This window comes from Callionymus lyra, chromosome 5 (assembly GCF_982586985.1).
Source record: "Callionymus lyra chromosome 5, fCalLyr1.hap1.1, whole genome shotgun sequence".
Lineage (NCBI taxonomy): Eukaryota > Metazoa > Chordata > Actinopteri > Syngnathiformes > Callionymidae > Callionymus > Callionymus lyra.
Window position 1 is genome coordinate 28,530,008 of NC_141822.1, and position 24,974 is coordinate 28,554,981.

General features: G+C 40.8%; 1 protein-coding gene across 2 annotated transcripts; it reads left to right on the forward strand.

Annotated features, from left to right (window-relative positions):
• The first annotated feature begins 238 nt into the window (after positions 1-238).
• Positions 239-24,715, forward strand: appa (amyloid beta precursor protein a). Of its 2 annotated transcripts, XM_087791706.1 has the most exons (17): positions 239-397; positions 11,731-11,898; positions 13,293-13,422; positions 13,483-13,595; positions 13,936-14,126; positions 15,156-15,517; positions 15,700-15,867; positions 17,350-17,483; positions 17,790-17,864; positions 17,952-18,110; positions 18,464-18,592; positions 18,700-18,799; positions 19,672-19,884; positions 19,959-20,012; positions 20,592-20,683; positions 21,896-22,042; positions 22,439-24,715. In XM_087791706.1, the coding sequence occupies exons 1-17, from the start codon at positions 338-340 to the stop codon at positions 22,535-22,537; spliced, it is 2,394 nt and encodes a 797-aa protein (XP_087647832.1). In that variant the 5' UTR covers positions 239-337; the 3' UTR covers positions 22,538-24,715. The 2 variants fall into 2 exon arrangements, with proteins under 2 accessions (XP_087647832.1, XP_087647833.1); XM_087791707.1 differs by lacking the exon at positions 15,700-15,867.
• Positions 24,716-24,974: the final 259 nt, after the last annotated feature.

The window sequence follows — 24,974 nt, forward strand, 5'->3', positions numbered from 1 at the left end:
AATAACATTAGATGGAACTTGTCGAAACATTCTCAAATATGTGTTCTTGAAAAAACACCTCCCCTTTAAATCCTAATATTGTGATGAATAAAAATGGATGACTAAATAACAGCATGACTAGACTTGCGTCACGAACAAGTCAACGACTTGCATCCCCTCGCGTGTGCGTGCGCGCGTACGCGTTAATCTGCCTCGGTCAGGTGACCCGCGCGAGCAGCTGTGCAGCCTCGGTATCTCTCCCCATCAGACACCGACAGTCACCGGCACCCGACGCACACACAGTCAACACTGTCCGTCAAACCGCCGCCGTTGGGAGGGTTGTCTGTGCGAAACAAAGATGGGGGACCGAGTAGCTCTACTGCTGCTGGCTGTAGCCACGACGGTTCTGTCAGCCGAGGTAAGAAAATGTCTATTTTTGGAGAGAACGTGAGCTATTTACCATCGTCTTGTGGCGGCCATGGTCTGCTAGCGGCAACCGAGGCGGAAGCTACAGACTGTAGCCTATCGAAGTAAGACGTATTTTTTGGTAAATCGGCTATTCATTTGTTAAGCAACTGGCTGCGGTAGTAGAGAAACATTTGATCAAACGCAACTATTGCATTTAATCAACTAACGTACAATTGTATGCATTAACTTGTCATTTGTCAAATTTTAAAATCTGCTTCGCGTTTACGGCGAAGGCTGTAACCGGAAGTAGACTGTTTCACACGAGTTAACTCGATGCATACAATGGGGAATGTATTATAAATCGTTAAAAAATATATTTATTATAAATTTACTGTTTAACTACCCGTGCTTCCTTAGCGAAAATCTCGGTATTTGTATATTTCGGGAAAAACAAAACCGAGTCACTAAGTACACAATGCTTTAAAAACGTTCCCAGGCGTTCTATCAGATTTTTTTATTTTCACGACGTTTTAAAATAAATGTATATATTTACCAACACACCTGCTGCTCCAGTATAAACAACGCATGTTATGAACTCGATGTTATTGAGCAAGACACTGACTTATGTAAACCTTACGCGTTACATTTCTTTGTCGTCCTAAAGGCAACGATCGAGACCCGTGCTGAGGTTTTAAGAACCAAAACACGCCATTTTATCAGTTTATAGATGTTTATTTTCTATAAATCACGACAGTCGCTATGATCGTATTGTGTCGTTTTTCGTGTCCCGAGGGCTAATTCCAACATTGTGGGCGTGTTTGTCACGAAAAAAACGCTTCAACAAAGCAGTCTGTGTGTTTTTTAAAGACAACAAAATATCAAACGTGATCCGATGGTTTATGTTTTAAAAATGGACGATACATTAAAATGAATTTAAGGCACAATCCAGTCATTATTGGTGTGTGGCGACTGGAGGAGTAAGATGGCGGCGGTGCACTGCAGCATTTATGGAGGGTCGGGAAGCTAACAGGATCTGCTCTGGCATTGTTGGAACTCGCCGGGATTTCTTTGCCCTATTGGTGGCGAACGAAGTGTTACACCTACATATGAATGCATCATTATCGATTTATATTTAAACGTGTGCGTGTGAGGTTTTTTATCCCTAAGGAATGTGGATGTTAACACGTCAATAACAGGATTCATACATAACAGATGAACGTCCTCCTATCATTGGATTTTACCTTTGTAAACACACCAAGTTCTCTTATGCATATGAAAAGCAAACCAGAGTTATATTACATCTGTTGTCACACACACACACCTGTATAATCTGGATTCCCTGTGTATTAAATACATGAACCTTCCACTTCTGCACTGACAAGTGGCTCCTTTGACCACATCTGTCTGTGGTCAGGTCACAAGTCCTTCCCTGACAACTCTCACTATCATGGAAGTTTCACTTTTAGTTTGTTCATTTAAAAGGTCAATGTTAAATGCAGAAGAACTCCTTTTTAAATTTAATCTGAGCTCACCTTTTGTTGATCACATGGCCCTATACAATATTTTGTTTACTACTCATTAATTACATCTAATAGGTAGGTAGAACTTTATTGATCCCTCAGGAGGTCTCCTTCGGGAAATTATTCTTTTCCAATTAGCCACAGCAAATGCAGCAATTTTTCATAAAAAATAAATCAAAATAAAATAAGAACAAGAACAAAGAACAAGAAGAAAAAAAAAAACTGATGCATTAGTAATTATTCATTTAATGTCTATGGGTTTTATTTTAATACTCATAATTTACTCGGTTATACATTAAACTAGGTTTTTCCATTATTTTAATCTTTTTTTTGCCACTCACTCTTTGAATTGTAATCCCTGTCTACGAAGCCAGTGAATGCAACAAAAGCCAGAACGCCTCTGGATAAGTTGCCACAAAGAATGGAGAAAACAAAAACGGCAATTCAAGTTTGAAAAGGAGGGATGAGTCGACAAAACTGATGAGTTTCACACATATTATCTGTGTGACTGGTGTCGGTCTCGTCTGCGTTTCCAAGAATCGGTTCAGATGATAAGACTGACGGGGCTGCCCTTTATCACAATTTAATGGAAAGTATTTCTCGGTTCAGCGAGGATGGAGTGTGTTTTCACACGGGTGACTATAGAAACTCGCCACGTCTACTTTTTGCCGATGATCTGTTTCTGCTGGTTGTTCAGGATGGAGGTGATACACCTCTTTAGATGGAGATCTTGAATGATCTTTTGGTCTTGATCTACCCATCAATCAAACGCTCTCCCCAGACCTACAGTCTGGCACCATGGGTAGTGACTGAAGGGAAAAGATTCTAGATGTAGGGGTGACTGGAGTCTCCTTAATGAAGTGAGGCGTTCAGTCAACCGGAAGAAAGTCATAGTAGTACCACTCTTGGGTGACTCGGGCAGGATTCATTTTGTACTTATTGTCGCTCACCATTGATTGCCTATTGTGCGACTGCATGTTCAGCAGTGGACCGCTCCAGAATGTTAGTGAGTTGGTTGGAACATAAAACGCATCACTAACTTCATTCACAGACAGTATAATAGATTGCAGCAGCCCTACTAGGAATTGAGCGTTCGCTATAGATGTTCTGGTGCATCAGCCCGTCCTGAAAATGACTGTGACAATAGTGTAGCCACACTGTTCTGAGGTCTACTTGAAGATAAGATTCAGGCGGGGCTCAGATGGCTTTCTGGTTCCCTTTTTTCCAATGGAGATGAACAGTCGTAAGGCCGATAATTACGGTCGGGTTGTTTTGGTCTGACTCCGTCAGCTTTGAACATGGTTTATTCCTATGAAGTGCCTGTAATCAGGAAACTGGGAATGATTGCTTGTGGCTGCCCGTCAGGAAGAGTTTCGTCTCTGTTGTAATCCATTGTTTAGACCTGTGACGATAATCAAACTCTTTGATCTGGGCAAATGTCAAAGTCATAAAAACTGGAAGTTATAATAGAGTTAAATATTTGGAATGACGCACGCAGAATTTCATCTGAAAGTATTTTTTAATCAAAAGTTGGCACTTGTGACCGTAGTGACATTAAGAAGTCACACTTCCATAGAGCTCAAGGAAGTTGTTTTCCTGACTGGCCCGCCCTTAACACAGAGTCTTTGGTGTGGAGCGTGGGAGCTGGATGCCAGCCTTTGTGTATCTGACTATCCTTGGGAAATAACTGTTGGATCTTTGCAAGCACTCTGTTAGTGTGCATACTGCAGTCTTTCAGACGGAGCAGGACCAGCCTTTTTCTTGTTTCAGTGAGCATTCATGTCATTCTGCCTGTTGGCACTGTCGGTGTGGGTCTCTGGCACCTTTTCTGCTGCTCACACACTGCAGTTTCTATCCTTTGAAAGAGGATATAAGCCAGACTCCCAATATTCTTTTGTTACATTTTGCATCCGCCCTGAGAATTTCATCCATTAGTCAGACAATGCATGATAACTGGAAAGTATCAGTCCAGAAATGATGACCCAATAAAATAAAACTGAGGAAAGGATCATCTATGAAGCTCAAATACCATGCAGCTTGTATTAAATGTAGATGGATTTATATCTTATTCCTATTCCAATTGGAATAGTTATAATTGGGTAATTGTAATTAAGTGAAAATAACCAAAAGGTTATAATTCTATAAGTATGCTCTATGTCAACTTTTACCTTATGATGTCAGTTGCTGAATGAGGTTCTGTGAAAATTAATGTGTCGATTTAACCTGGAATTGAAAGGTTATTCCTTCAAAAAGAAATTGATGGCAAATGTTCATTTAACATCTGGTCAAGGGTATGTTTTTGTTTGGCTGCGATGTCAGGAAATGCAGGAAGCAACATCTTACGCAAACTCGATGGCAGGATGGCGGTACATGAATAGATGGAACACTCACTACTTCTTATTCATAGAAAATCAGTTCTAACTATTACCCATGTCCCATGGTAAAGTCATAATATTCCCTGAGCTAAATTGAAAAATAATACATTTATTTAAATGGTTAAAATTTTGTTTACCTCTAAAATGCATTTTCATGGTAGAAATGAGCAATTTTAAGGAAAGACCAAATTATCAAAAGGGGTTAGTCACCCATCCTGTTTGGAGTGGGGGTGTTTTAAGTATTTCTGTATGATCACAGGCTAATTGTTGCACAACAATTGTGGTGTGGCAGTATTAAAACTGTCAATCTTTTGTGTATTCAATGAGTCATTCTGTGACTACTGCTCCATCAAATACTAAAGCTTATCATCACAGATCAGAGTCTTTATTTGGGATGTGTTGCAATTTTCTTTTCTTCTTGCCTAAGCTTACCTTTTTTCAATTTCTTTAAAGGGACTCGGGACAATTAATTCAAACCTTCTTTGCTGGACTAATAAGCTTTAACCACAATTAGTGAGCCGCGACATCTGTCAAGGTCCTTCCTTATAACCCTGATCTTCAGCTGTTGTGTTCCACCCTCCAACACACATCACGGTAGATGCGTGCATTGTGTCATCTTTTCTCTTCACAATAAGCATAAAATGGTAGGACAATAGTTCTGGATATTCTCCCCACAATAGGAAGTGACGGGAGTTTATCTAAAAAGCTCTCTGGCTTTTGTCCTCTGTCCTTTATCCAATTTTCTCATTATCCCGCATGTTTGCTGAGTACACCGTGAAGTCTTCTTTTATCGGATTGAACAACAAGGACACCTTTTTTATAATACTCTTGTTTTTCTCCAAATTGAAAAGAGGTGAATTTCATATAACTCGGTAAATTAGAAATCTAATTTAAAATAGTTGTCCTTGTTAAATAACCCCCTTTTGGGTTTTTTTTTCCATGGGACCTTTGACTTTCCCGTTTTGTGCCTCAATGGCTTCTTTGTGAAGTGAATTCTCGTCTCTGAAAGAATGCAGAGGTATTTGTGAAGGTCTGATTAAAATTGGCAGATGTTTTCTGAAAAGGTTCGTCGAAGGTAATGTCATTGGAGTACTAGAAACATCGGAATGTTAAGTATGCTTTCATTACTACCTCACTCTATTACCTTCTGTGCCACCCTTCCTATCTTAAGTTTCCAAAGCCTTAGTTTCTTACCGAAGTTCACTATCTGAAAACGTTCTCCATCAGTCAGTCCTACCCCTGTCTTCTTATAAACATTGTTGATTTAGAAGTACATGGGTTTTTTAATAATTATAGTCAAACTGTGTTTTAGTTATAGCTAAGACTTTTGATTTATTTTCTCCTAAACGGGTCAAGTCAAACGCAAGCTCCTTGACATCATCTACTGTGTTCAATTCTCAATCCGTTATAATGTATGTAGCGGTAAGAGTCAAACATTTCTCTTGGTTGGATTAAGAAATGTCTTTTTCCTCATTCTCCACCAAAAAGTTGCATATCAGCAAATCTTCTACAAACCCATTTCCATCTTCATTTCCCTGTTGCTGAATCAGCCTTTTCTAGAATAATGATTTTAATAATCAGCTTAAAACTGAGTCACTGCAACCTGACTTTTTTAAGAATTGTGTGTGTGTCATAGTTGAAGGCTGCATGTCTACAACTGTTTGCACATAGTGATGGTCGCCAAGTGGTTTTCAGTTTTTATTCATGAACTATTCAATGCAATGGGAGGTTGAATTGTTTACAATGAAAAATGATATGAAAATGGTTTGATTAAAACGACTACAACGTATTTGCTAATTCTAATTGAATACATGATGCATAAATAGTCAGTGTCGGTGTCGTCATGAAAAATTCACTCGTATGTTACTAAGGCGAGTGACTGCAGCAAGATGACAGCTTTATAAAGAATACTCAACAATAATGACAAAAGAACAATTTGCTACACTTGAGTAATCATGAAAACGCATCAGAAGTCCTATCTCTGTGTTTCCAAGGTTGAGCTTGACTTCATAATATGGTTAGGTTTACTCCTGAGGGTTGTTTCTTATTAACATGGATTTAGAGCCTAAAGCCCATTGAATGTATATAGCTATAAATTCTCTACAGTAGGTCTGTACGTCTGTTTATCTTTTTCTATCCTTGGATTTGCCAAAGGGCCGTCGAGGGAGCACTCGGCTAGTCGGCAATAACTGTGACTGTCAGGGAAGGCGAAGGGGGAAGATTCAATGTTTTTACATTCTCGAAATTCTTAATTTCACTCAACTTTTAAATCAAACCTAATTTTCATCATCATAAAAGTAATAGATCCTAATGTCTAAATATAATGCTGTTGCATGGAAAGAATTTCTCCAACTAACGGTTTTCTGCATCTTTCTGGAAACCACTCGAGTGCCACATTTTCTCTGGGCAGGTCTTCATCATCGTCGTGTTTTTATTGCGGCATTGACACTTTTCTTCCATTAAACTGGGTGCTGTTAGAAACTGCTCTGGCCTCGTATTGAGTTTGATTTCATCAGATGTTGCTGACTGGACGTAGAGTCCAGCAGATGATGAAGTCTGTATGTAGCTTCTCGCTCTGACAAACACAAAAATACCCAGGAGGGTCCCTTGTTTTCGAAGGCAATATTCCTTCGCTGACAGAAATGACATCATGCTCTTTTCCTCCCGGTTATCTCTTTCCATGATTCCACCCAGTACTCCATGGTAACCATGGTGTTCAAGACTTCCCCAGGTGGCGGGTTTTGCGCTATAATTAGCCGGTTATTCCCGTCACCCCCATTCTTCCCCAGCTTTTCCGTTTCACTCTATAGAATTTGATGTCCATTTCTTCTTCCTACTATACACTGATAAAATCCTGCCCAACATTTCTAGTCTAGCTTCTAGAAAATGGTGTTTCTACATTTTTGGATTCACTTCCTGTTTAGTCTTCGTAAGAGCCCTGGACATTAACTCTTTGTACTCCGGATTTTATTTATCTCTTCGCTGATGGAAAGTTCTATTAAATGGTCCCTGATTTTACTCAAGCATCTTAAAGTGTAAATTCCATATAAAGTTTCTTTTAGAATAAAGCCCAAAAATTGCACCGCTAATGAGGTCGATGTCAACATCTTACATCTTTCCATAATCTGAAAATCCAATTTTATTACATTTGCTTTGCCTCTAGATGTGGATTAAGGTTTACATAATCTCCAAGTGCACTTCTGTTGTTTGTCATTTACCAGATTGTGTGAATGTTGGAAATCAAGAGCTTGTATGTAGGTCCTGTTATACATGGTTGAACATTTGATTTGTGGCTTTAATTGTTGTAATTATTATACAAACTGGATGTATTTTTTACCTCATTATATTTGAAATCATCGGAAGGGAGTCTCTCCAGGACAGGATTGGACATGGCTTGTTTTTCTCCAATTCCTTCTCTCGCACATTTTGATTTTGGGAGTGAACTGCAGTATCAGTTAAATTAAACTTGACCTGAAAACTCCAAACTTTTTCACTTTGATGTTTCGCCCAAGCCTCTGTAATTCCATGCATGTGGTCCGAAAGATAACGGTAATTTCTACTGATTCCACTGAGGATGAGTTGGTCCCACTTGACATTTTTCTGTCCCACACTTGTCCAGTAGCTCGTAATTTAATATCTAGGTTTTAATTCGCCTGCAATTTAAATTCAGGTCAGCATGTGTGAAGTCAGAAAGTCTGGCTGTCGTATACTCGGTGCAATACTAGAAGTAGCTAAAACCCATTCTTATTAAAGTCTTATTAAACTGTGCCACCACACTGCAATATTCCAACGGTGATCTGTCAGAAAAGGAGCAGGCTTTGCAAGATGAATAAATTAAATTTAAGATAATTGATTAATCTGTCGGTGATTAAAAATGAGGCACATTATTTTGCCTCTCAAGCATTAAATTCATTTTTTTTATACAAACAACAATTTTCTCGTTTTGATTAACTGAAGAATCGGACATTTATTTAAGCCATTATGACTTGTTTCACCGGTGGAACGTAACGTTCCAGGCTTCACAGTGAAGTGCTTCCCTAGGTGCTTAGTGGAAGCACACAAGATGTGACAGTGTACGTCTTCATTGCTGTAGCAACGCATTGACCTCCCCAGGGAGTCCGGTCCCACGGGAACAAAGCTTGATCTTACAACGCCCTCTTCGTCCAACTCCCCGTGGCAGGCCTGGGCGGCTTAGATAAGAGTGCGAAGTTAATAGCGCAACAGAACCAGTTCCCACAGGAGCCATGTCCAGTAAAAACCATCTCAAAATATAAGGCTTCATCTTTATTTACCACTTGCATCTCACCCTGGTGTTTGACTTTAATCCTAAAACCTATCGCAAATAAAAAAAAATAGTTTTCCTTAATTTGTGCCAGTAAGATGTGATTATTCGGCTTGTATTTTGCATATTATATTAACGGAGCATGATGAGGCGTTTTTGATTCGGCACAAATGAAGGAGTTGCCCTAAATCCTCTTTAAGAAGCTCATATCAGTGGTAAAAGTGTCGTCCCTCTTAGCCAGATTGTGAGCAAAGAAGGCCATTTCTTCTGGCCAGCCTTCTGCCTTAATCCAAAGTGTCCAGATTATTCCGCCCAGCTCTACCTCAGGGACAGCTGTCCAGATCACTTGCCGAGCCCTAATCAGACAAAACACTAACTAAATCTTTCACATGTCGGACAATGGTTGCCATGTCAATGACCACTAATGGAATACACACTCTGTGTGTTTCTCTGTTGTATTGCAGCTTTTTAGTAACTTCATAGGTTAAGACTTTTTGGTTTTGCTACAGTAGGTGTTAGGATGCCATGATACGTCTAGGGATCAGTGGTACTTCCTCTTTACACGTGGTCACTTCAATATGTACTTTTCGATCTAATTAATAACCTCGTACAACCACAAGTATTTGAACACTTGACTACATTAATTTCAGATACTTATGTACTGCCTTTCTTTATCTAGAAGAAATAAAACCTACTCCTGGACACTCCCACAAAGACAATGTAATATTGTTAATTTATTGTAGCTTTTATGAAATTATCAACAGGATTTTTTAATGGATTTATCAGGCATATTTATTGATGCAGAAGGAGCTTCTGTAAACTGGCATGCTGTGACGCCAGAATTGTTTCATTCTGTCTCCATTAAAGCGTTTCATATTTTTTTATCAGTCTGTCCCTCCATGCCCTCATCATTTCTGTTCTTTCACAATGTGTTTGACCTTCTGTTCAAGCCTGAAGGCTTATTGTCCAATTCATCTGTTGCCCAAATCTCTGCCGGTCTCCTGCCCTCGCAGTTATTGTTCAGTCGTAGACTTCCACCTCCCTCTCTTGCCGCTGCCATCAGGCGGCGAGTGATTTATAAGCCAGCAGCCACGGCCCAGGCCTCCACCTCCCCTCGCTCTCAGCAGAAGATGGAGTAGAAGTGAGATGGCTGTAGATGGGCTGAAGGTGGGAGAGGGAGGGCGATTTAGGATTGGATGGATTCGATTTGCAAACCAAAAGAGCAGGATATTAGTATTTGAATGTCAGCTGACGCTTACTAGCCAACCTGTGCCGTGTTCTGCCTTTTACTCTTGTTTCAAGTGCAGAGAAGATGTTATTAGATGTTGTTTTTGTTTTAATCAACTGTATATACTAGTGTATCAAAATATATGCATGCTCTTCAGTTTTTTTTGTTCATAGACTATTTGTGATGATCAAGTAAATATCTTGCATTTTGAATGATTCTCTTTCATTTTTCAATAATAACATAGAAACGAGTCTTCATGCTTTCAGAATAATTATTTACCTCTTTATTAGCAAACATTTCAAGCTTCTCAATGTAGAGTTTTTGTTGGCCAAAATGATGAGCTTGCCAAAATAACTCCTAATTTAAGGACGGGGGGCCAAATCTTTCCTACAGAGTCAATTTATCAGGCAGTTTGGATGATGGCCTCGAAGTAGATTCATGTTTAAATGGTGACCTCTAAAGATGCCTGGGTTTTATGATTAAGGATGTCAATAATTGTACATGGACTTCTTAGAAGAGCTAATGTTGAAAGGAATACATTTGATGGGAGTTTGTGGTGAAAGACAAACCGAGATAATTAAGTTGGATTGGACAATATTGCAATCGGATTCATATTTCCTGTTACAGACACGTTGGTAAATAAACATCTTGTTCGGTCTGTGCAAAAAGATTTTTGGCTCCTTGTATAACACCCCTGAAGTAAAACGGCAAATAAAACGGCAGCTGTGAGTTGCAGCTTGTCAAATATACAGTCTATGTTGACATCTACACACCTCAAATAACTGCCTTGTTGTTTACATTTCGATGAAAACAAGTATTCAGTTTGTATTGGCAAGACTAAAGGGCTTATCACCTGATTATATCGCCACATTTACTTTGTTTGTTCCTCTTGGAAGCCTCAACGTTCATTTGTTGTGAAGCTTTCATGTTTAATGAAAAACACGGATCACCAAATAATCAGTGTTTGGTGCTTTTTATGCACGATTCATTTTATTGTCAACCCCTGATAAATGTAACCGGGGCATCCAAGCAGCGTGTAATGATTCATTTATGCAGTTTGTTGTTGTAATATAGTCGGGAGGCAACCTATTTTTCTATTTCTCATGTAACTCTCATTAAGTCGGCAGGCAATGGATAATTTTGTCCCCGCTCTCTGCAGATAAAAAAAGCGACGACTCAATTCCCAAGACACAATTTAAATAAGTGTAGACATAAAAGTAGCCGGTATCTATATAAATGGAATATAATAAAGGCGTCATCTTGCCCCGTCTCTCCTATATGGGGACTAAACGGACCCAAAGATTTGAGTGTATTCCGTCAGCAGTCCTCATTAGTTTCTCAGTCCAGCCGTCTCACAGTCTGTCAGGAGAAAAGAATATGGCATCCGCCTCATAAAACCACATTTGTTTGCCTGCCAGGGCCTTCTAAACCATTAACAAGATTAGGAAGCACACAATGGCAGCGGCCCCTCTCCTCCCTCACGCAGGCTCCATCGCCCCCCTGCTGCTCGGTGTTGCTGCTCCTTTTTGTTCCGACTCATTTTTCTGTACAATGCAGTGAGAGGTTTGACTGCTCCTCAGAATAGAACTTCCTCTTCGAGCAAGTCGACGGTGGACCATGTCAATTGCCAGGAATTAAAAAACGGGAGCCTTGAATATTAGAGAGATTCCTGCTGGCAAACGCTGCACATACTTTTAACAAGCCTCCATTGTTCTCATGTTGGCAGTGGAACCAGAAAGTGATAACAAACGATAATATATAACGTGTATGCCGTCATAATTGTATACGACTATGAAATCTGTCAAAACCTTCTATGGTAATGTTAACATGTTCGCATCCTTTCTTCTTGTTGTGCTGTGTATCTGTAAAATCTTTTATGCATCGTTTGTTTTGAGCATTTTCAACACATCAGTCTAAACCTCTCTTTCATCTCCTCAGGTGCCTACAGATGTGTCTATGGGTCTTCTGGCGGAGCCTCAGGTCGCCATGTTTTGTGGTAAACTCAACATGCACATCAACGTGCAGACTGGCAAGTGGGAACACGACCCCTCCGGTAGCAAGACCTGCATCGCCACTAAAGAGGGCATCCTGCAGTACTGCCAAGAGGTAAGAGTATCCACTTTTGTGATTCGCCAGCATCGTCTGTATAAAGAATAGAGACTGTTTTGGTGTTAAATATCCACTGTGTTCTCGTATGCTAGTTGGGCTACATCATACAGCTATGTAACAGTATCAGTCTTTCAGTAATGCTTTCAACTCATTGTCCACGAACCAGTCATCTTCAGAATGCTCTTTTAGTAATCCTGTTAAGATGCTCAGTGCTATTATTCTCTAACACAGCGTCATGGTCTGATTAATGTTGATTCCTGAGAGCACTGTACATCGCTGGGAAACCACTCTCAGTTTTGTAGTACTTTACATTGTTTTGATGCATGATAAGACTTTTTTATGAAAAAACACTTGCAGAATCTGGCGAATCATAGGCATTAATAGCAGAAAATTCATGTTACTGAGGAAAACAGCTTCTTGGTTTGAAAAAATTGGGCAACCAATGTGTAGCATAAGACGAATGCATTCCAGGCTTGGATTCATTTGAATGTATAAAGTGAATTTCAAGTAAAAGTGTAGGTTTCTTTGTGTGCATATAGATATGTTTTAATGGCTGTAATAAAAACAAAACAGAAACTGAATCTCTTATATAGAGGAACCATCTGTTTGTTAATGTTGTCATTGCATATGATGCTGTTTGCGCCTCATCTCTATTGATGTTTTGTTTTCCCCATAAAGTCCCAGCGGAGAATGGCAATATTCTTCCTTCTGTTTTGGAGTTGAATTAGTTCTTTGTGGAGATTTAGACGGTTGTTTAGTGGAGAGAAACGTGTATACACAACACATCTTTGGTTTTTTTTGGATTAATTATATTCCACTCTCATAAATGAAAATCTGAAGTTTTTCCCCAATTAACTGTGTATTCTTTACTGAATGTGACAGCGTAAATGTGGAGTAATCGGGATCATTGGGAGGTATTGTCTTCGTCTTTTAGTTGGAGAAGAGTGGAGACGACATCCAGCAGGTTGTCAAGTTTGCCGTCAGGTTTGTTTGTATTCAGCAAATCCTCCCTTTTGGCCGCGTGACTGTGGCAGAATACTCAAGCAGCTTAAGTCCTCGTGACTCCTCTACAAGCTCAGTGGAGATCAGACTTGTGTGTTTGACCACACGTTTCTGCTCCACAGATCCACTCGCTCTGTTGTTCTCGTGGTCAAGGATAAGACCTGGTCAACATTGTCTTAGAATCACCAGATTTTCCATCATTGTGTGTGCTAAGTGGCAGTTGGTATATATATATATGTATTGATCATAAATGTAAGTCACTTATCTTAAGATAAGTGTGGAGTTGAACCTGAGATTCTGTTGACCCCCGTTTCTCCCAAATTGATCACATTTCACAGGGAAGTCCTTTGTTACCAGATATCCATGGAGACTGCTGACTGTGTTTTCAGGTTTATCCAGAGCTCCAGATTACTAACGTGGTCGAGGCAAACCAACCGGTCAGCATCCAGAACTGGTGCAAGAAGGGACGCAAGCAGTGCCATGGCCACATGCACATTGTGGTGCCCTACCGCTGCCTGGGTAAGACGGTTTAAAGCAGTCATTTTCTAAATTGACAGACTAACACTGTTTTTGTTCCAGTGGGGGAGTTTGTGAGTGACGCACTCCTGGTACCCGATAAGTGCAAGTTCCTGCATCAGGAGAGAATGGACCAGTGTGAGAGTCATCTGCACTGGCACACCGTCGCCAAAGAAGTGAGCACACGCATCTGCTGTCCAGCTACACATTAAAAACATAACTTGCACGGACACCTATGCATGTGTGGCAGCTCGAAGACGTGTTTTGTCAGCAAGACGGTTAAAACAGGCATAACAGATGCTCACAGGCGTTTATCCTAAACGCAGACGCACAACAACAGATGGATAATCGGCGTCATCAGGGAGTGTAGCTGCACCGTTTTAACATGCATGTGCCAAATTAGACGTGTTATTTTTGCATGAGTTTCCTTGGTGCTTCTCTGTTCATGATTTATGTTTCATGTAAGTCACCCAGAGGGGTATGGCAATACACTTAAACATCTACCTCCTTCTCCAGTCCTGCGGGGATCGCACTATGAATCTCCATGACTATGGCATGTTGCTCCCTTGTGGCATCGATCGCTTCCGTGGTGTGGAGTTTGTTTGCTGCCCGACCGAGGCAGTACGTGACGCAGACAGCACCGAGCAGGATGCAGATGACTCTGACGTTTGGTGGGGAGGAGCTGAGACGGACTACTCTGACAACAGGTGGAGAATCTTGGCTTTTATACTGTAACTTCATAAGTAACAATACAAAATAAACCATTGAAAAATATCAGTGCCATTGTTACGCTTAATGGTTCAATTTTAAATGTCTAATGGGAAAATTTAGATTGGTTTTATTGAAATTCCATTGTTTTTTAAAGCATATAATGTTTTTATTGAATAATTGAATTAAATATTTTTTATTATGAAAAGTAGTTGTTTTCTTATTACTGAAATGACAAATTTGAACATTATCAATCTTAATATTTTTATACATTATATTCTAATTAAATTTCAATATTTAATATTTTTAACCTGTAACTTTTATGTTCATTATAAAAATGTTTAAAATGGTGCAATCAGACAATACCAAAAGAGGACCAAGCTTGTGTTTCCAAATCGTCATGTGATCGTCTGTGTGTCACGTTATCAGGTTGAAAGTTGGATCAAGTAGCTGGTTATTCTTTTGATATTTTCATTACTATACCAACATTTTCATGACTAATATGCTTGTGGTAATAAAATCCAACCTCTTAATACAGAAATTATCGAATTAAATTATTCCAGAAAACGGATAAAACATTATAAATTAAACCATTTAGTATTCTAATGGAACTTATATACTTCCATACAAATACACTAAATCAGGTTTCTTTAATTTTACTTGTTTATTTTCCTCATAAATTACATTTCCTGAAGTCAAACATGATTTTATTTTCACAAAATGTTTTTTTTAAAGGACAATCTAACATTTTTTCCAATTTGACTTAACTTGTGGTGTGTCGTTCTGTGATGTGAGTTAGTGTGTCAGACTCACAACCTCGCGCATTGATCCCCTCATGTATACGGATCAAGTAGCTTATGGATGCGCTTCCCTCTGTGAACCAACATCAATTGCCTCATGCCTTCATTTCATAGCCTCATCATCCCTCTGTCACTCTTCCTGCCCCCACTCATGTTCCCTCCATATGTCTCTCATACATCTTCTCTGGTGCTCCAAACATGTCCTTACATTCCCTCTCCTTCTCCCAGTATGGTGCGAGAGCCGGAGCCAGTGGAGCAGCAAGAGGAAAGCCGGCCATCTGTGGTGGAGCAGGAGCCGCCGCAGCAGCAGCAGCAACAACAGCAGCAGGAGGTGGTTGTGACGGAGGATTATGAGGAGGAAGAGGCCCTTCTGGATAATGACCGGGACGGCGATGGAGAGGAAGACGAGGAGCCGGTGGAGGAGGATGACGACGATGCTGAAGATGATGACAACGTCATTGACACATTCACTGATGATGACGAAGATGATGATGATGAGGAAGACGCCGACGACGACGAGCCGACCACAAATATTGCCATGACGACCACAACGACCACCACAACCGAGTCTGTGGAGGAGGTAGTCAGAGGTGAGCAACTATTTAATTATTTTTTATTTGTGTGATTGGATAACTGGTGTATGTCTTGTGTGTCATCACTGTATGAGTGTGAAACCATCTGTCAAATGTATTATCATACCCCAAGCAAATGCATCTGTTCCCTCTATGTATATAAAATGAGTGTGTGACGTCCCGGTGTGTGTTCCCCCAAGATGTGTGCTGGGCCAACGCAGAGACCGGTCCATGTCGGGCCATGTTCTCCCGCTGGTACTTTGACCGCGAGGAAGGCCGCTGTGCTCAGTTTATCTTCGGCGGCTGCGGAGGCAACAGGAATAACTTTGAGTCAGAGGAGTACTGCCTGTCTGTGTGCAGCAGTGTCAGTAAGTCCTGCTTATGGCAGCACTGAGTTTGGACTCCCCAGCTCCTGACTAACTCTTGCATCCGCTTCTTTTGTGTCTCTGGAAGATCCTAATCATCTCTTTAGTTCTCTTTTCACACTTTTTCTTGGCTGGTCCTTCTTCTCTACTAGTGGTGATTAACCCTTTATGACAACCTTCACTGAAAAAACACTTTCCCAAGATCCAGATCTTAATTCATTTAATTGTATTTATCAGTCAAAGTATTCTATTTAGTTTCAGATTTTTGGAGTTGGGGTCCTCTTCTTCTCAAAATGTTCTTTTCTCAACTTCACCTCAATCCTACCATGTCTTTGTTTCTCTGTGCAGATCAGCCACATAACAATCTAGACCCGAGATGTGCCAAAAATCAGGATTAGGCGACTGGGCGGGGCTTAATACTGCATTAACTTACATCCTGTATTTCACAACAAAGTAGTGTTGCATCACTTGTAAGCTAAATAGGTCATTTGTTCAATTTGGTTTGTTGAATCTATGAGAAACGTATCACCACAGAGCCCTTTTCTTTTCTACCCTGTGCAATGAATTTAATGTTTGTATCACAACTATTGTTTATTTAGCTACTGTTGATCAAACTCTACCCCGAGAGCTTGAGTTTAGTGAAATATATTTGTTGCACTTCAGATATTTCAAGTAGCTCAATTTGAAAACAAAACAAAATGTTAACCTCTCCAAACATGGAGAAACTTCATTTCCCAACTTAAACTGCTAGAATTATGATTGAGAAGAACAAAAATGTTCTACATGGTATAATAGCAAAGTCTTGTGATGTTACTTGAATCTTGTGAGTCCAGTCACGTTGCCATGGAACATATCATTACAGCATTCCTCTTGTAGTTGACACCTGCTCTTGCATATCTTTACCGTCTACCTATGTAGGCAAGAATGGTACAACATACAATCGCAAGATGCTGAAAAATGTAAGGAAATCGTCAACTGTTATTGCCTTGACAATCAGGACCTTGAAGTAATTGCATTAAAATATCTGTGAAGGCTGTAAGGTGTGGCTTTTAGATATGTTTATGATCATATTTAGATCATCATTTGTAGATAATTAATCGATTGAAAATGCCATAAATCAGCATAAAACCTTTATTTTCACCAATTTAAACGGTCCAGAAAATGTTGAGTTCAAGTTTTGGTTCCATGTGGCAGATGTTAAACGTTCTATCTTGGTCTGCTACATTAGCAGTGGTTCCATGTGCTTGTGTGGGCACAAGAGCTGCAGCGTCAGCCTCCAACTGCGGTTATGTAAATGAACTCTGGGCTTTTGTCTTCACCTTATGACGAGATGTACGGCCTTAAGATAAGGATTTCTATTTGCTCTGAGGTGCTCCTATCCTTTGCTGACCTCACTAACCCACTTTTCTGATCTTGGCTTGCCCTGCGTGTTCACAAGACTGGCTCGGATCCATCTTAATGCTTTCTCATTGTCCCTCCGTCTAGTCCCCACAGCCACGCCCAGTTCCCCCGACGCCGTGGACCACTACCTGGAGACGCCTGCCGACGATAATGAGCACGCACATTTCCAGAAGGCCAAAGAGAGTCTGGAGGCCAAGCACCGCGAGAGAATGTCCCAGGCATGTTGGCATTGAAAACTGATTCACCAATATGTGACCAAATACTTTTAATTAACTGCAGCAGCTGCAGGTCTTTTCTTTGTTTGAGCTGCATAATTGACTTTCAAATCAAATCAAATCAACATTATGAAGAGAATGGAAGTGACTGAAGCAAAAATCATATCATTGATGTTTACTTAAAAGACTGATTTGATATTTCACCTTAAATATTATCCGTTCATGCCTGTGTTAGATATGGTATTCTGCTTCAAACTTCAATTAAAAGATTCTGCTGTTAAATGTTTTTATTCCTCTGTTTGCTGACAGGTGATGAGAGAGTGGGAAGAGGCTGAGAGGGAAGCCAAGAATCTTCCCCGTGCTGACAAGAAGGCAGTCATCCAGGTAAGGCATTCTCGAAGGTGGTTTGTTTCCCCCCCACCAAACCTCATTCCGCCGTTAAAGACTGACACGGATGCATATTCGACGCAGCGCTTCCAGGAAAAGGTGGAGGCACTGGAGCAGGAAGCTGCCAGCGAGCGACAGCAGCTCGTGGAAACACACATGGCTCGTGTCGAGGCTCTGCTCAATGACCGACGTCGCCTGGCTCTGGAGAGCTACCTGACGGCCTTGCAGCAGGACCCGCCCAGGGTACATGTGGCTCTTTTGAAATAGAATTTTAGTCGTTTAGAAATGCTGCTGTAATGCTAGTAGTATGCACCGTTAATAAACCACCGTTTATTTGTTTATATTCAGTCGTTTATGTACCAATTAAATGAATTTCATGACAAACATTAAAGAACTGTTAACGGTGTGAGGAGTTAATCCTTCCATCTGGTAACGAACCGCTCTTGCTTATCGATGAATCTTAGGCTTGAGCTCTGCATTCAATTAAAACTCGGAGATAGGATTTTTTTTTTTTTAATGGCTATACAGAACGAGTCTGAAGTTGTTTTTTTAACCCAAAACTGCATGCATCCCTTCACCATCTGTCTGCTTCACAGCCTCGTCATGTGTTCAGTCTGCTGAAGAAGTACGTGCGAGCTGAGCAGAAGGACCGCCAGCACACCCTCAAACACTTCGAGCACGTCCGCATGGTAGATCCCAAGAAAGCGGCTCAGATCCGGCCTCAGGTACAAGACTGGGAGTGTGATTGACAGCTCTAATTGTCTTACTTCAGAGCATCATTTTTCCAAAACTGCACTTGAATGTTGAAGGCATTTTAAATACACCCTTTTAGGTTCTGACCCACCTGCGTGTCATCGAGGAGCGCATGAACCAGTCCCTCGGACTTCTTTACAAAGTTCCCGGTGTGGCTGACGACATCCAGGACCAAGTCGGTGAGTTTAGAAAACACAAAAGCATTAATGAGTCTCGTTAGAAATTCTGGGTCTGATTCACAGTCGACGTTACAAGTGAGGATTTATTTAACGGCCCACATTCCAGCTCCTAATTGTTTTGGTTGATAAGGGCATTAAAGGCATTTGACCTAATTCTTCTGCTCCCTCTCAGAGTGAAAGCGTTTGACAGGAAGATAAATCTCCCCACATTCTCCCCCCCCCCCCCCCCCCCCCCCCCTCTGAGTCACCGGCTGTTTTATGAGTTTTATAGGAATCCAAGTGTCAATCAGGCATCTGTGTCTGAGACTGAGTGTACTGTACTAAAAGGAAAATGAAAGGGAGGAAGTGACCTTTAAATACAACCTTGCCAGGGCACATGGATGGTGGAAGAATTCCTCTGCACAATAATAAAATCCAATAAGCATTTAACGTGTTCAATATTGTGATATTGATCAAACTGCTTTGACACTGATGGTTAATTACCCAGACTCAACTGATGTGAGATAACTCTGATATGATTTGACACTATAATGAAATTTATTTTAATATAAGGTTTTGTGACCAAGAAAGCAGTCGCTTAATCTTATATTAATGTCTATTTTGATGGGAAATACTTGACGAATAAAAATAGTTAATTGATATTGAGAGTTGAACTAATTATGAATAAAAAAAGGAAAAGATTGGTTAGTTAACGGCCAGTCAACAGCAGTAGCTATTTCCACATGATGACTTTTATACTTTTACTCTTGACTTCTAAGGAAGTTGGAGTTTGATCCAATTGATTCATTAAAGAGTCAAAGGTAGAAACTATACTGAACACTTGTTTGTTTACAAAAGCATCATCTTCTGTCCGCCACCTTGTGTCCAATCAGAGCTACTGCAGAGGGAGCAGGCGGAGATGGCGCAGCAGCTTGCCAACCTGCAGACCGACGTGAGGGTCAGCTACGGCAACGATGCCCTGATGCCAAACCAGGAGTTGGGAGACGGACAGAGAGACTTCCTGAACCAGGAGGAAACCTTGGGCGCAGCTGGTGTTGGCTTCATCCACCCTGAGAGCTTCAACCAGGCAAACACCGACAACCAAGGTACGAGTCCTTTAGTTCCATCATGGAAGTTATTTTTACTTTTTTTTTTTTTAATTTGTGCTCTCTACATCCAGTTGAACCAGTCGACTCCCGTCCCAGTTTTGATCGAGGTGTTCCCACACGACCAGGTTTGTTACAGACTCGACAGTTTGTTTAGTTTGACTTCTTCCCTACTTATGCTCTCATTGTTGTCGTTGAGTTCTCCTGTGTTCTCCAGCGAAAACGCTGATGGTCAGCACTTCCCTTTCCTTTATATAGATTTCCTCTGAAACATCCTCTTATTTTCTTATTGTGTGTCCTTACTTATTAATGCGAGACAATCAAAGTTCTATTATATGATCACCTAAAAGAAAGTAAAATTATCTCTGCATTTATACTGTTATCGGGATTTTGAGCTGTTTTCTAAATTACTATATAAAATGTGGTGTAGTTGTTTGTCCCTTGAATAAGACATTTGATATTTAGGAGTAAACAAACTAAAGTCAAGTCATTTCCCACCATCTGTGCTCATCTCAGCCCTTATTTGCTCACAGCGAATTCCACTTGACCTCCATTAAGGTGCCAGCTGTGGCTGCAAGGAGATTTGTGTGGTAGCTGCAGGCTGCATTACAAATTCCTGCTGAATACATACAACGCCATCGACCCGCTTTGATGCCTAAAGAGTGGTCTGGACAGTCACGCGGCTATAATGGATCTCTTCTCCACAGTGAACGGGATGAAGATGGAAGCTTTCCCCGAGATGAGGATGGAGACGGAGGACAGACAAAGCACGGAGTATGAAGTCCATCACCAGAAACTGGTAAGTGGAGAGAATCGGTTGTTCCAGCTCCAAGACGCCACAAGTACACACACGCACTCGAACACACCCATGCTGCACCGTGTCCCAGTACACTCCCAAGGTCGTCCCCATGGAGACGAGTGGCGAGGTGCGATAAATGCATGCGTCACATTTTGCAATCCTCCGATTCATTTTTTTTTTTTTTTTATGAATTGCCTTATCCCCAAGTCATTTTCCAGAACATAATAGAGCTCCAGCCAGTTCAATAATCCTCTTCTTGTTGTAACAGAAGCACCCAAAACCTCACTCCCACTCATATGGGTCCAAATCCGTCTGTTTGCCGCTCTCACCCTCACCATTTAATCCCTTAATCCCTGTATTTTTGGACATATCAGATTTCTCGCCTCCTCGATCCCCATTATTCTTTATACTTTTCTGTCAGTAACTCTGCAAGTTGGAGTCCTTGTTTTTCTTTCATAAGAAAGAAAAGTGTGCAGCGTTGAGCTGCATCATATTTACATAGGTTTTAGATGGTGATAAACTAATGAAGCTTCATGAACCACTGGCCTTCTTTTCATGGCCCACTAGATGGCACCATTTGCTTCATTATCAATACTTTTTACCAGCTATACTACCCAACATCATTTTAAAGCTTTAGGCGCCACCTACTGACCTCTAAGGAATATGACACTGTGTGATGACGCTTCATAAACCAGTTGATCATTTTAAGATAAGATGTTCCTTTATTTAGGAAGAGTATAAGACACACATTCTTTACACATTATTTCAAACTCTAGCTTTCACTTTAAAGTTTGAAGCTCAAATCCCCCCCAAAGAAATGATGTTAGGCTTTGATAGAATCTCCTGAACATGGACTCAATTTTCCGACTCTGCTGCGTCTCCTCTGACTTTATTAAATGTGTGTTTCTCATTTTCTTCTTCTCATAAATGAATAAAATTCTGCCGACGATATTCCAATGACCTTTTTATAGCGAGGCGAGGATTACGACAGAAACTTCAGTAAACATTTATAATAAACGTGGCAGCCACCAGAAACAATCAGGATGTTCTTCTTTATTCCCCAGTCAAATGAATAGTAATGATTTCCCACAAAACAATGTAATCCCCGAACAAATCTAGTTGTGACACAGCAAAGCCAAACCTGCGTGGCCTCGAGATTAAACCCAGCGAGCGCCGATGTCGCTCACGGTTTGTCCCTCTTCATTCCGCCAGGTCTTTTTTGCCGACGACGTGGGCTCCAACAAGGGAGCCATCATCGGCCTTATGGTCGGCGGGGTCGTCATAGCGACGGTGATTGTCATCACCCTGGTGATGCTGAGGAAGAAGCAATACACCTCCATCCACCACGGAGTCATCGAGGTGAGAAATTACAATCATGTGAGAGGTGTGTGCGTGTTGTTCCCACGAGCTGCGCTCAAGCGTTCATAGTAGTGCGCTGAAGAATACGTTCTTGTTGGGGTAACATTTTAAAAAACCTATTTCACTTGTTTCAGTTAACTACATTTATTAGAACTTGGTGACCTGAACAACTCCCATAATGTTTTACCGCCCAGCCAACTAACACAGCTGCTGGTCACTTTTGATATAGCAACATAGAGCTGGAGTTTAAATGCAGTATTGTAGCGACCAGTCAGCCGTCACTAAATATAGTAGTGTGTAGAAAGGCATCATGGGAGTTCACTCTTTTGTTGGTATCATAAGTAAGTTAATGGAAACATGTGTTTTAACGTAACTCTTTCTCTCCGTCTCTCTCAGGTGGACGCTGCCGTCACCCCAGAAGAGCGCCACCTGTCTAAAATGCAGCAGAATGGCTACGAGAACCCGACCTACAAGTTTTTTGAGCAGATGAACTGAGGAGATTGTCGAATGAAACGCACACACAAACCATTCACTCCCACACATTACCTCCCTCCCTCCCTTCCCTCCCCCTTCTCTTGAAGTGGCAAAGAAGCGCAATAGTGGTTTAGGAGCGTTTAGATGAGAAAGTTTCTTTCATGTCGGAATCAATTTTGCACCAAATTTGTTCGCTTTACGAGAGCGAGATGCCTTTTTTTAATTAAAGTATGTTTTTCTGTAACTCTGGTCCTGCTGGTGCGAGGAGGAGGGGCAGCTCCCTCCAGACAAACAAGAAAAAGACAGATGCTTGCTCTCTTCGCTAATCCACGAGCAGCTGGGTTAATTTATCATTTGCAGTTTTGTCAGAGTTGAGCTGGATGGCTGCTGGAGCTAATCGATAAACACTGTAATTGATGGTGTTGTTTGCAGGAATTGGACATGTTTTTTTTTTTTGAAAAGAGGTGTTTCATGGACAGTCGTGAGTCTTGAGGGAGACGGTTGCTCACGTGTCATAGAAAAAGCAGGTAGCAATGTGCAAGAAAGTTCTGGATTCTACTAATGTGGCGGTTTATCCTGCTGACGATGGTTTGTAAAAACTGTTTCTGCCTCTGCTCTCACATTAATCCAGGCTTAAACAGAAGACATTGTGACTCGACTACCTATTATCTGTAGCACAACTGTTGCTGATTTATACTTCAAGGTCTTAAGAGTCATTCACTTACAATCTATTAAGTGGAAACAAAGTTCCCTCCCTGACACTGTCCATGTGACTCCCCTTTTCAAAGTCCTCTGTGCATATCAAGTGGTGTTCTAGTCGACACTGGAGTACAAACGACCCTCCCGACCTCCCTCCTCCATCCTTCCTTCCTTCCTTCCATCTCCATTTTTTTTGTTCATACTTACGACAGCTGGGCTGTGTCGAGTCCCACGAAGCTCTTGAGGATCTCCAGAGATGATGATGATGATGATGATATCAATGAAGATGGTAGTCATTATGTATTTTATTTTCTCCATCGTTTCCTCTTTTTGTTTCTGTTTTGTAAAAAAAAAAAAGGTTGAAAATAATTATGAGGTAAAAAAAAAAAAAGGTGATCTGATGTAAAGTCCTTTTTTAAATTGCGTGTGATGTACTTAAGTAATGCTGAAGTCTTAGCTGTTCTTATGTAGTGCATGAAAACAGGATTGGGGATACAAAAAAAAAGATTTGATTGCTGCTCTCTCTCTCTCTTGAGATCCTTTCTCACGTATAGATTGTCATCCTAGCAAGATTGTACATTTAGTATCTTCTCGTGACTTCAAACTGACGAAAATATATATGAATCTAGATGACCGGGGTTCTGCTTTTATGATGTACCATGCACATTGAAATGATTTAAAGAGGTTCTGTGGGCTTGTTTCTAACGTGCGTTTGTTCAGAGGGGGCTCGTTTAATCTCTGTGTAAAATTATCCACCGCTGAGATATATTGTTTTGAAAAAGGGTTTGAGGGGTTCTTTAGAGGAAAGAGCTGTTGGTGTTCTGGACTTCTGTTTGTTGTTTGAGCGATTCTGAGGATCTCGATCTCTCGACTGTAAACGATAAAGCATCACCGGTAGTAGAGCGATGTGATACCAAGCGGTCCAACTCTAGTCGGTATACGTGTTCTATCAATATCGCATGTTTCACTGGACCAGCTCAGGGCTGTATCGGATGTGTCTTGTCTCTCTCGTCATTTTCTGTCTGGTGTTCTGTCCACTTGTGATTTTTTTTTCTTTTTGTTTTTTTTTTGGATCCGTGATCATTTCTGCTGTCCGTTTAAAGAAGATTATCAGGGTGGGTCAGCCAAGGAGGGTGAGGTTCAGATGAAATGAAGAGGATGGATAATAAACCAGGCAGAGGTCTGTGTGTATATAATAGATCTTAAATCCTCTCCCTGTGCCCCATCCCCCTTTCTTCTCCCCCCATAGGCATGAAGCTCACCCCACTTCTGTCAATGCACCATTGACCTCCCAAACATTCTGTCAGATATATGTGATGTTAGACCTACAGTCTGCGGTTTAATGGGCGGCCAACAGAGGGCGGTAGAGTACTGGGGAAAGCAGGTTTTATTTCTTTTATTTGTTTTTTCCACTGTGTAGTATTGTGCAGGCCATTTGCATTGACTTGGAAAATGCTTTCTACACTCTATTCCATGATAATAAAATTTTGAATGTACATATATATGCTGTCCGAGTCTTCAATTGCGAGAATTTCTATGCGTTCATAGCAGCTCCTAATGTTTTTATTAGTCATTAAATAAAGAAGCGCCCAGTCATGTGGTTCCATTTGGAGCTTATAACGTGTATTATATAACAACGGTAACTACTGGTTACAACCTTTTGTGGAAAAAATATATATTAAAAAAAAAAAAGAAAATTGATAAAAGCAAGAAAACCGTCTCCAAACTTTTATTTAATTTACCTGAATGAGGAGAGATG